General features: G+C 37.8%; 1 protein-coding gene across 4 annotated transcripts in view; it reads right to left on the reverse strand.

The window, feature by feature from the left end:
• Window positions 1–287: 287 nt before the first annotated feature.
• PCSK6 (proprotein convertase subtilisin/kexin type 6) overlaps window positions 288–12,633 on the reverse strand; it is a 248,155-nt gene continuing 235,809 nt past the window's right edge. For 2 of the 4 annotated variants that reach the window (XM_020963650.2, XM_020963644.2), the window contains 3 exons: window positions 7,848–7,977; window positions 3,334–3,446; window positions 288–1,943 (listed from right to left, as the gene is read on the reverse strand). In XM_020963650.2, the coding sequence (XP_020819309.1) occupies window positions 1,846–1,943; window positions 3,334–3,446; window positions 7,848–7,977 (341 nt within the window). In that variant the 3' untranslated portion in view covers window positions 288–1,845. Of the gene's footprint in view, window positions 1,944–3,333; window positions 3,447–7,847; window positions 7,978–12,633 lie in introns of those variants that run through there. The other 2 variants (XM_078151174.1, XM_078151173.1) reach the window with 1 other exon arrangement.

Raw genomic sequence — 12,633 nt, forward strand, 5'->3', positions numbered from 1 at the left:
ACAATTCAACCTATGGCTCTGAGTATTTTCACGATAAGGTTAAAAACAGATTGTTAGCTTCCTATCTCATGTTTGCTTTCTCCCTTATTTCTTTCTCCTTTATTTTTTTCATAAGCGATACGTTAGACTCCTCAACTTTAACACTTCAGTATTTCTTAAAGAGATGCAAACTTTGTATGTAGACAAATAAAACAAGATATCACATATAAATTCCACTATGTATTTCCATTTCACATGGTTAATAACTATTTTAAAAACTTTGGTGAATTAGAAAGAAATACAGGCTCTTTTATTATGGGATGTTAATTGTTTTTATTAATTTAGTGCTTAAAATTTTATTCTCTTTGCTTTGTTTTTGTTTTGGGGTTGTTGTTCTTGTTTTTTTTTTTTTGGTTGCTGATCCATGCAGCTCATGGTCCTCACCTGCTCCTGAAGGAAAAGGCCAGTACCTTAGAGATGGAAGAAGAGAATAGGGCAAAGTGGCAAAAAAAAAAATGCTTTTCAAAGAAAATTTAAGGCAAAATCCTGTTATTTCCATACTAAAATGAATTGATCAAGCAGATCTGTGCATCTCACTTCAAAAATATGAAACACTTTTCAAGATAATTAACATTGGCAAAAATTAGAACACATAGCTTAAAAATGATATCCACAAATGGTTCGAGGAAGAATAAGTCATTCTTTGTCCATCTAGGCCCACAGTACACACAGAAATGTGTCCATTTGCCTTAAAAACACATCTACTGAAAAAAACCTCACAACTGCATAAGTTACTTAAAATAAATGTCACCAAATATATTTTAAAAGTAATTCCATAAAACAACAAGTGATTCTCTTAAAAATTCACTGAATGGGTTTTGATTTGCTTGACAAAATTGCTTAGTATAATTAGGGCTTTTTCTTGGCTTATTCGTTGCAATGCCTCTGCTGTCATCCTCTGGAAGATTTTATCAGAGACATGTATTGATACAAGTAAACTGTCTTTACTGAGATTTAAAATTTAAAAAAAAACCTTATGGATAGAAGATCTGCAGCAATATGAATAATGTGGTAAACTGATCTCAGTAGTAGAGTTCTGTGGAGAAAGTAAGAATCTTCTGATTTGGCTTTTGGATTTGAATGGGTAAACCATTAATAACAGTTTCAGAATTAGCTTTATTAAGTAGAAATAGATACTATCCCCAGAGATCATAAAACACATGGCCAAAAGTACAACATATTTGGTCTCATCAAATGGCCAATTTAATTATTTTGCTTGACATTCAAGTTTGTCACTTATCCGATTCTTCACTGTATGTGTGGCTAGAACACAAATGTATTCTATTGTTTTATCTATCCTATATAGATTTACAGTGGTGCCATCCAATAGCACAAGGTGGGGACAAACACCTTTTATGTTAGATTTCTTCCCTTCCTGCTTTGGTTTTAGAGATTCAGTTAACCTATGTTCTTACATGCTGCTATGAGTCCTGAGCCTGGGATCTTAAAATTCTCTGCGTTTCCATTTTGAGTCTGTTAAGAGGATTTGGCTAATATGGCCAAGGTGCACAAGTTATATATCCATTGCAGCTCAGGGGACCCTGTGTTTGAAAGAATTAATATCACCATTTCAAAAATTGTCCCTTGAGATTTCCACAACAATAACAAAATTCTATCTTGTGTTAAAAAAGAGACAATGCTGAAGAAAAAAGTTCATGGTGAGATTAAAACTGTCAAACATAAAAGAGTATCCTCAACAGCACTATATGAAAACTCTCCCCAAACTGAAAAATACTTTGTCCTAAAGGTTGGGCAAAACTGGACTTGCAGGACACACTCTTTCTTGGGTGCAGACACTGAATCACCCTATCCAGCCAGAAGACATGTCCGACAGCAAAGCTGTGTGAAAAGCTTCCGCTCACAGAGATTATTCGATTTCACCATTTCACAAAACATTTCAGCAGCTGAAGTCCCATGTTCATGGAAGAAAGAAAAGAGAGAAAATTTATAATGAAGCTTTTGCCTTAAGATGCCAAAAAGAAAGTGTGTAAAAGCAAATCCTCTCATGAAGAACAGCACAGTTCATTTTTTAAAATGTATTATACCAAAAAACCAAAAATTGCTAAATATGAAGATGATTTAAACAGGGATCTTTCTACCCTTTAAAGAGGAGTTTAAATTCTGGATCCTTAATTAAAAAGTTTCTTTTTGCTAATTGTAAATAGGTGCTGCCCTATCCATACCCCTGTGGAACCTTCCCTCCCCACAGTCCCAGGCCATCCTTTATCACATAGGGGCAGCACAGTATAGTGGAATCAATACTGAGTTTGAATCTGGCTCTGTCAACTTACTATCTTGTATGAGCTCAAGTAAGTCACTTAACCTCTCTGGGCCTCAGTTTGCTCATCTGTAAAATGGAGTGAGGATGTTTGGAATAGCAGGCTGTAGTGTCTTTTAGCTATGAATCTCATGATCATGGTTTCCTACATCAGTGGCAATACAAAGATTGCATAGATTGGGGAGGGGAACCTGTGGCCTTGAGGCCACATGTGACCCTCTAGGTCCTCAAGTGTGGCCCTTTGATTGAATCCAAACTTCATAGAACAAATCTCCTTAATAAAAGGATTTGTTCTGTAAAACTTGGACTCAGTCAAAAGGCCACACCCAAGGACCTAGAAGCCACATGTGGCCTAGAGGCCACAGGTTCTTCACTCACCCCTGGCTTACATTCTAGTTATGCCTATACTGGCCATCATATTTCTAGAATGGTAGAAACAGTGCAAAACCATTAAAAATAAAAAAAAATTTTAAAAATATTCAGTGAAAACACTAATAGTATATTGGAAATCTGTTGTCAAGCCAGTGATTCTGATCAGCGTGTGAGATGATACTTCAGAAAGTAAGGTTGTCTTCAAATGGTTTGACTAAGCATAGAGTAATGGAAAGACAGAAACAAGGACTCAGAAGACCTACATTCTAGTCTCTTTTTAGCTACTAACTAGCTGCGTGACCTTGAGCAAGTCACCTTACTTTTTTATATCACAGTATCTTTACCTGCAAAATAAAGGTTGTGTAATCTCTAAGGTTCCCCCGTGTGTTTTCAAATTCTAAGGAATCAACTGGAAAATTCCCAAGAAAGTGAATTCAATATTAAGAAAATATGATAGAAGAAGTGAATTTCTCTTCTCTTTTTTTTTCTTATATGATGTAATGAAGATGGAGTCCTACTCAGAACTTAATAATGCAACTTTAAGGATAGAACTTATGTTTGGTATTCTCCCTCTCTTATTCTGTAACTTGGGACAGTTTATAATAAAAGATGCAATTCAGTTCAGTTATATTAGGGTTACTGACCATTGCTGCAGGTATCATTTGCTATACACGTGTTTCCAACCAGCATAAAACCAGCTTTACACTTGACACAATTCTTACTAGAGCCTTCACAATGTAAACAATTTTCTTCACACCTGTTGGAGGAAACAAAGTGATAAACTCACTTGGCAAATGCTCTCAGTCACTTCCCAAGTTTCCAATATGCTTCCGAGTGCTCTGGGTTGCTTTTGGTGAAACCTAACGTATGGTATAAACACATAATCCAATACAGAAGCTGATTCAAGGAAATAGGAAAATGGTAAGATATTACTTATACTCAGAGTAGAGCTCTGACCATATCACTCTCTTGCATAAGGTTAAATATGTTTAGGATATGTCATGCTCTCCTTCTCTGTGCCTGTCTCTTGTCTTGGTCTGTCCCATACAAAAAAAGTTAAGATACTTAACAAAGACTTGTAATAGAGATGATGATGATAGATCATACTTCTGGTAAGAACTTCAAGCACTTGGATTATGCCTCACTGACAAATATTCTTGTTGCTAGGATCTTCGTTCTGATGATGTAACAGTCACCCATCCAGAATAAGAGTTTTAGTGGTTTTGTTATGCGTGTGTTTTAAACTAAATAGCTGCAATTATATGGCTTGAGCCAATTGAATGAATTTTCTTAGTCTAGTCCTTAGGGAACAGGCCTTCACAGTTTCCCAAATCACTGTATCACCTTTCTTATCAATGTCAGCTAAGAACTGGATTGGCCACAGTGGCAGGATTTCACAGAGGATGTTGAGAAGGCTGAATGATGTAAGTGGTCTGTGCCAGATTTATTTATGGCAAAAGGAAAGTCTTAAGGGTCCATCAATCCAGCATGTTTCCTGAACAATAACTTAAATAAGGAAAATAGAATAGTTAATTTTTATTGTAAGTAGCAGGTTCATGTCCTACCTTGAATTTTCCACATCAGCCTTGTATTTAATAAGTATTCTCTGAGGCTGCTGTGTGTAGAATAATGTTGGTGTCCTATGTTCCTGGAAAAACTCCACTTCAATAGCAATTTGGTACATTTTAATGGAATATCAATAACGAAATCTGGGTTGGACTAGGAAAAGCTCTGGGAAGTGGGCAAGAGCCTTGAGGGAAATGCAGAAGTGGTAAAGGTGTTTCCATGGGAATTGTTTGTCCTATGAAATCCATACTGAAGGGATGCCTCTTCACCTTATGTGGTTATCCTTAAAGTTGGCACATCTTTAAACTAATGAGATTTACTATTATTAAAGTTCTTGATGTCCAACACTTAGCACAGTGCCTGGAAGATAGTAGGAGCTTGAAAGACTTGGGTTTGAATCCTGGCTTCAACACTTAGATATGTATGACCATGGACAAGTCAGTCAATTTCCTTATACTTCTGTTTCCTTATCTGCGAAATGGGATCATTCTTGTATTATTTACCTCATAGAGTTGTAAGGAAAGTGCCTTATAAACCTTAAAGCTTTATAAAGACTATATGTATATATAAAAAATAAATGTATATATGAATATATATAATATATATGTAAGTTATATATACATATATATTTCAAGAAATGTCATGCCAATAACTTCAATATTTTATCAGTAGTCCAGTTTTTAAAGTAACATGACAGGCCAGTATATGAGGTACTTTATCTTTATCTCCAGTTATTAAATTGAGATTAGGATAGGACAGTGACCAGACTTGTGATCTGATTATTGTAGGGAGCTTAAAGAAATTCTCTTGACTGATGCAGGAATGCACCAGTTGCCTAAGATGCTAAGAGATCAAGTTGCTTGCCCAGGGTTACAAGCCAATATGAATCTGAGACAGGACCTAAGCCCACGTTTTTCTATCTCCCATGCCATTTCTTTATCAATTACCCCACACTGCCTCTCACCATGGCTGATTCAATAGCGGCTACCTTCTACCCCAAATGCTTTTGGGACATACTAACAGGATATAGATTTAGAGTGGAAAGAGCCCATCTAATTCAACTCTCCAACTTTATGGAGGAGGAAAGTGAGGCCCACCAAGATGAAATGACTTGCCTATGGGTACATCTGTAGTTAGTAAAAGAGGCAGGACCTAAAGCTAGGTGCTAGGATTCCAAAGCTGGTGGCTTTTCTCACTGCCTCCTGTAGAACATTCATACCAAGTCCCTGAACTTGTAGAAGAAGCAAGAATAGCTTTCATCCTTTGGGACTGAGGATGCATTATTAATGGAAGAGATTATTATCATTCAATTCCAAGCTTTCCCTGGGTTAGGGATATTTAGTTTAAATATACAAGAACCATCTGGCTGGTTAAAAGTAAAGAGTTTGCTTCGGAGAAGAATTCAGGGGCCAGATCAAGACTCGACAAGGAAAGTTGAAGCTGAGACAATTAGACCTGCAAGCTAACTAAAGATGTAGGGGGACATACATCAGTATATTTGTAAACTAATCAACACCAATATTGGGTCTTCCATAAGATCATGGAAATGTATATAACTCATTGTTCTCTCATTAACTTAGTAATCACTTTTAAAAAGCAAAAGGGGGAAACAAACTGAAGCAGTTATCAAAAGACAGTCTTCTTCATCAAGCCCACCAGCAGTGGTGGAGGGGGAACTCCTGTGGACATAATCAGTAAAAACGATGGATTCAGGCTTGTCAAAAGTTGGATTTCTGTCAAGGCCATCACAAGTGCTAATGAAGGAAAGAATACTCTCTTCATTGCAAGTACCTGTCTAGAAATGGGAAGCCCGTTGTACTTGAGAAAAAAATACAAGTCCACTGGGAGAGGAAGGGGGAAAGTCTGTCTTATTTTACAGATATTTATTATAAAAATAAGTAATTTTTTAAAAAAATATTTTTAAAATATTTCTTGGTTACCATAGCACTCAGTATATAAAACTAAAAGGGATGCTTTTGTGACTGAACTGAGGTAAATGGCTCTGAAGAAATTATACCAATATTGTGTTCAACAGAGGGTACGTGTAATAACTGTTTTAAGTCACAATAAGAACAATGCTTAGAACAGCTAAAATTAAAAGATAGCCTCTACTACATTTTCTAAAGTTTAGGAAGAGGTAGTGTTTTTATAAGTCTAGCTGTCAGTGTCCAGAAGCATTGTTCAATCAATTAAAAACACTTATTAAGCAGCTTTAATGTGCCAGGCACTATGTTAGGTCATAGAGATTTAAATACAAAAATAAGCCAATTCAATTGACCAAGTAGGGCCAATCAGTAAGCTGGGAAACATGGTCTGAGTCAGAGATGTCAAACACACAGCTCAGGCCCTTACTGCCCTGACACTCTGGACTGCAGCCTGGACCAGGTTAAAATGTAATTGGGAAATATTTAACAAAACAAAAATACAATCGAATATAGATAATGTTAATATGTAGTTTTCTAAGTTAATATGCAGCCCACAGGGGTCCTTATGTGTTGGTTTAATGGTCCCCTCATTTCTACTTGAATTTAACCCCACAGGTTTGGGAAGCTCTACTTGTGGAATGGTGAGCCAGGTTTTTTTTTTTCCTATGACCTGTACCACATAATAGCTCCATGGGAAGTAGGGAAGAGAATCAACCATGTCCTGGGGATGGGCTATGGGGAGCTGGGGAAGAAAGGGTAGAATTATACAGTGTTGGTTGCTTACCTGGAATCTAGCTGGATCCTGGGGCTCAACACTTTTGCTCATAACAAGCCCCATGAGGGATCTTTACACATCATGACCTTATTTCATACTGAGTGTCTCTTTCCCTGCATTGTGCCTGAAGTATACTAGGTTACTCGTGGATTCTTTGTGCAGATCCAGAACTGAAGGATACAGTAGCATCTCTTCACTGACATTGGACAAGCTTATATACAGTAAAGACAAATATGCCTATTGAAAGGGCAGTGTGGAAAAATGGATAGAGTGATGGACTTGGAGTCAGGAAGTTATGGTTTAAATTCTGCCTCAAATATTTACTAGCTGGGCAAGTCACTTAACCTCTTCTGGTCTTAGTTTTCTCATCTGTAAAATGGGATCAGTAATTCTACTTACCCTACCAAAGTCTTTTTTCTTTTTTAAGATTTAACATGAAAGCTCAGGTAAAGAGCTTTGCAAGCACAAAGTGCTATCCATTATTACTTTTGTGATCATTTTCCCTGATAGTAACAATATAAACCATATCATTTTGAAGGGACCATACTTGTATATCTGTGATACAGTAAAAAGAGTTCTGAACACATGGGCTCTAATCCTGGTTTTGTCCTTAACTAGATTTATGATCTTGAGCAAATCACTTACTGCTCTCTCTCTTTCACTTTCCTCATCTATAAAATGAGGATAACCCTTGCCTTGAAAGGTTAGCATGGAGATGAAATAAGATAATGGACACAAAAAGCTTACACAAAGCCTACACATAAACCCCACTTCTGTGGGGACACAGACAGCAAATATACAGGTTTTGGTGCTTCATATGAGTTGCTTCCTTGTCACATAATGAACCACAATCCTATTTGGTCTCAAGAACTTCCAAGAAAGGATTATGTACCTTGCACACACTTTCTGCAGGAAACCTGGCACCTTGGCAAAATAAAATCCTTCATTGCAGCCTGGGACACATTTCTTCTCATGGATTTTAAAATTGTTGACACAATAGATACATTCTTCTTTGCCTGGCCCTGGAAAATACAGGAAAAGAAGCCAATTTTAAAAACCACAAATGATAATTACAGTGCGATATCAATGCCACATTGTTCAAAGTGGGGCAGAGAGGTAGCAGTGGCTCTCAGCCCAATTCAGTGACCCTTAGGTAAGAAGAGCAAATCAGGCAGGCAGCTAAGTGAGTCCCTAGGCTGTACTCCTTAAGTGATAATATTGGAGTACTTCACAAGTCTAGTAGATGAAGATATTTAATAATGACATTCCTGGGGGACACAGAAGCAAAGTCAAACTATAATAATAATAATCCTGATAATAGTGTACTGATTTGTCATACATCAAGGTCTATAAAGCTCCTTTTTTATAACATTTGTGAGATAGGTGATAAAAATATTACTATCCCCACAATTGAGTAATTTGCTTAAGATCACACAAATAGGAGGTATGAGAGCTTGGGACTTGAACCTAGGTTTCCTGGTTTTCAGGTTTAGAGCTCTTTATCATACTGTACTTGCAGACATGCTCTCATTTAGCCTTTATTTCACAGTTTCTGGATGTGCTTTGTTCAGCCTGTTATTGTTAGGCCTGTTATTAGATAATATGGGCCAAGTAGGAAGAAACTTTGTAAATTGTGGGTAGAGGCATATACATTGGCTTTGTCCTTTATTACCAAGATGTATAATCAGTGGTAGACAAGCTATTGGAAAGTCCTGAAGGAGTGAAATGAAGATAGGAACCCTGAGTTGAAGACAGAAAAGTATGAAGAAGTCAGCAACTAGGCAAAGTCAGAAAGGGATTTACCACTTTGTATTAGGCAGTTGGATCTGGAAGTAGCAACTAACCTCCCAGCATGCAGCAACATCTGATGCTTTAGAGAAGGGCAGTAAGATGACACCTGGCTAATTTCTTAGACTTTTAAACAGTCGGGAGAAATTACTCCAGATGTTCTTAGATAACCAGTATCTGCTGTATTTTTTTTTTAATCTGGTTCATTCCCTTGAAGTCTAACTTCAAAGCAGATAATATCTGACTCATACCTATTCAATGGTCACTGAAAGATGCATTAAGTAGACATACCATTAAGGATATTTTCCCAGACAACATTAAGCAGGGCTATTAGCTGCCAACTTTATCATTACTGTACCAAGGTATATATTTTAGAATCACAAAATTTTAAGAGCTGGAAAGGACCTTAGAGGGCATCTGATCCAATCTCCTTATTTTAACAGATGAGGAAACTGAGACCTGGGATGTTGCCCAAGGTCACACATGTAATACTCTTTAAAGAAAATAGCAAGTAAAATGGTTTGATTGGATTGGAAAGCTTGTGAAGACAGTATTATAAAATAAGATCGGAAAGGTATGTAGCAGCCATATTGTGGAGGGCTTTAAATGTCAGGTTGAATACTGTGTATTTTAGCATAGATGTAATAAGGAGCCACTGAAGATTTCTGGGTTGTGACAAAAGAATGTTGTAAACCTTAAAGCACTATACAAACAAGTTACTATAATATTATATTAATCTGCATTATAGTTATCTGAGCATGACTTCATTCCTACTAAGCCTCTGATCACTTCTTTCCTGCTAAATAATCCAAGCATCACCACAGGAGGGGAAAATAACCTTGCCTGTGGTTAGGAGTAATTTTCTCTGATCTCCCCAGATCTTTCTCCTTTATGGTAGCTTTAATGGAGTCAAGGTGAACAAAGACATTGCAGAGGAAAAAACAAAGAGGGTTATGACTTCAAACGGGGAGGCAAATGCGGTGCCCATGAAGATGGTGAGAGAAGAAAGTAGTGGATCCAAACATAATGAATGGAACACAACACCCTCTCCTGTCTCCTCAATGATGGCAGCTGGGCACCTGGCTGGCAGAATATAAAGGGAATAGATTTCTTCTCTCTCTAGCTTGACCTTTTGTTCCCAGATTTCCCTCACTGTTTCTGATCTTATTTCAGTACCATTTTTCCTTTACCTTGTATATTAAAGTACATCACACAAGTTAAACACAAGTAACATTTACTACAGAAGAGATATGAGAGGTAATGGGGTGGGGAACCTGCAGCCTTGAGGCCACATGTGGCCCTCTAGTTCCTCAGTATGGCCCTTTGATTGAATCCGAACTTCACAGAACAAATCTGGATTCAGTCGAAGGGCTGCACTTGAGGACCTAGAAGGCCACATGTGGCCCACCCCTGTACTAGATGCTTACAGGTGAAACATCTCAAGTAAAATTCACTTTACTCTCTTATCTTGGCAAAGAATTGGAGTACTGCTCCAGTAGGGGACAGGACAGGTTTTGATAGAACTCGAACTACATAGCTAAGGAAGAGGCTATGTTCCAGGGTATGGAATCTAAAGAATCCTCCTGTAAGGAAGAAAGCCTGCAGGATGCCTGGTGGTTTAATGGTGGAGTGGTGGCCAGGCAGGAGCTGGTGATAATGGGAGTAGGGATAGCAACACCATCATTGAGGGATCAGTGACTGTCTGCAGAAATTCCTGAGCAAGGTCTAGCATTGGGCTGGAAAAAGGTCTTTCCCTGGTCAGCCTGGTGTCAGCCTGTAGAAAGGGAAGGGAAGGGAGACAGTACTTCTCTCCCTGGTGGAGTTTAGTGTCTTCATAGTCATGCTTCTTCCTCCTAGATCCCAGGGGCCTTCTCTTTCCCCAAAAACTTTGCCCTCTTTGGCTTTTCATACTTTCCTGAGGCCCAGAACTCAGGAACTGTTGATGAAAGTCAACTGAAAGTATGATAGGCCACCCTATGAGGCCAGTGGGCAGTGCATTTCAGGTAAGGGAGGGGAAGGGACTTGGCCACCCCAGGATCATCTGAAATGCTTCCCCGAGACTAGAAGTTTTTTCTTTCTACATAATCTGCCCCAGTAGACAGGTAGTATAGGATAGAGGCACTAAAGTGGCAAAATGGGGATGGTGTTATTTCTCCATCTCTAGGACTTTTCTTTCCCTTAAGCTTTTCCCTGATAAACCATTTAAACTTTCCAGGGGAACAGGGTATGTTGGAAAGTTAACTTGGGGCCAAAGTGATTCTGGAAGAAAAGAGAGCCAACCCCTCCAGCCCCACCCCCCTTCCCTCTATGGGGTTGTCTTGATTCATGAACGCAGGGACCACTGCTTTGGAAGAACTTGTGTTCCCTTACCCTTGAGGGAGGATGGATTTCAACAACCTGGGCCAAGGCACTGGGCTAGAAATTAGTAAAACTGGGTTTTATTTCCTTCTTGGGATATTATTTATCATTAGTACTTCAAAATATGTACCTGCATTTTAAAGGTAATTTCCACAGAATTCTACTGAGCTCTTACAATACTTAAAGATCACACACTTACATTTTAACATAGATATGACTTTATTTGAGATCTCTCCTAAATTCAGAATCACTTTTTTTTTTCAAAAAGGAAGATGGGGTACACACAGAGAACAAAGAGGGCAGCAAATAGTTTGCAGAAAGATAATTTAAGTTTAGGGTCCCAAATTTTCAAGAAAACACCATTTGCAAGTATAATTGGGAACACTGATGTTGCAAGATAATTTTTTCTTTATTATTCACACAGGAAGCGAAGTGCTTTTGAAAACAAATTATCTCCAATGTCCCCTTGACAAAATGAAAAGTAACTCTTACAGAATAGAAGAACTATCAGCAAAAAAACCCCAAAGGACTAATAATGATCTTGCTTCCAGTAATGTCTTTCTGCCATGGGCAGATAATTGCTATCTAAGCTCAAAGTGATGCTTTGTCACTCTCCTAAAAGAGAGTTTGAAGGAGCTAGAGGAATGTCATCACGGTTCTCAAATGGGAGTACCTCAGGGTTCTAGACTTAGCTCTTTGTTGTTTAATATTTCTCTCAATGACTTAGACAAAGGCATGCAGATGACATAAATCTGAGGTTAGCTAACACATTGGATGACAAAGTCAGGATCCAATAGGATCTTGAAGGGGTAAAGAATTGGACTGAAACTAATAAGATGAAATTCAATAAAGACCATGTAAAGTATTATGCTTGGGCACAAAAAAATCAATTTCACAAGTAGAAGTTGGGTAACACACGATGGGATAATAGTTTTTCTGACAAAGATCTGATTTTAGAACATAGCAAACTCAATGAGTCAGAAGTATGTTATAGATGCCAAAAAAGCTAATGTGCCCTTGGGCTGAATTAAGAGGGGCATAGCTTCTAGGAATAAGAAAGATCTCATCAGAATTCATTTGGAGTATTTTATTTAGTTCTGAGTGCCATAGTTTAAGAATGATATTGAGAAACCAAAAAGTATCCAGAGGAGGAGAATCAGGTTGGTGAAGGGCCTTGAATCCATGGTTCAATGGAGACAGAAACAGATGTGATATTGTCACTGAAGTATCACACAGATTTAATTAGAAAATGGTTGGGGAATTCAAGAAACTCTTGATACAGAAAGACACATTATTATAGTAGGAATGAAGGACTTCAGTTAGCTGAATTACCTTTCTCTTCCAAGAGCAGTTTAGCCCATTATTTTTATATTTAATGATTCAATTCAATTCAACAAAATGTTAATGATAATCTTATCCTTCAAAATGTAGATAGAATCAATGAAGCAAAGTGCTATTCTTAGCCAAATTTGACTAACAAGAAAGACCTGGTTGGTGTGGTGAAAATGATGGAGCCTTGGATAGAAATGACC

Source organism: Phascolarctos cinereus, unplaced genomic scaffold (assembly GCF_003287225.1).
Source record: "Phascolarctos cinereus isolate Bilbo 61053 unplaced genomic scaffold, phaCin_HiC Scaffold_3;HRSCAF=262, whole genome shotgun sequence".
NCBI lineage: Eukaryota > Metazoa > Chordata > Mammalia > Diprotodontia > Phascolarctidae > Phascolarctos > Phascolarctos cinereus.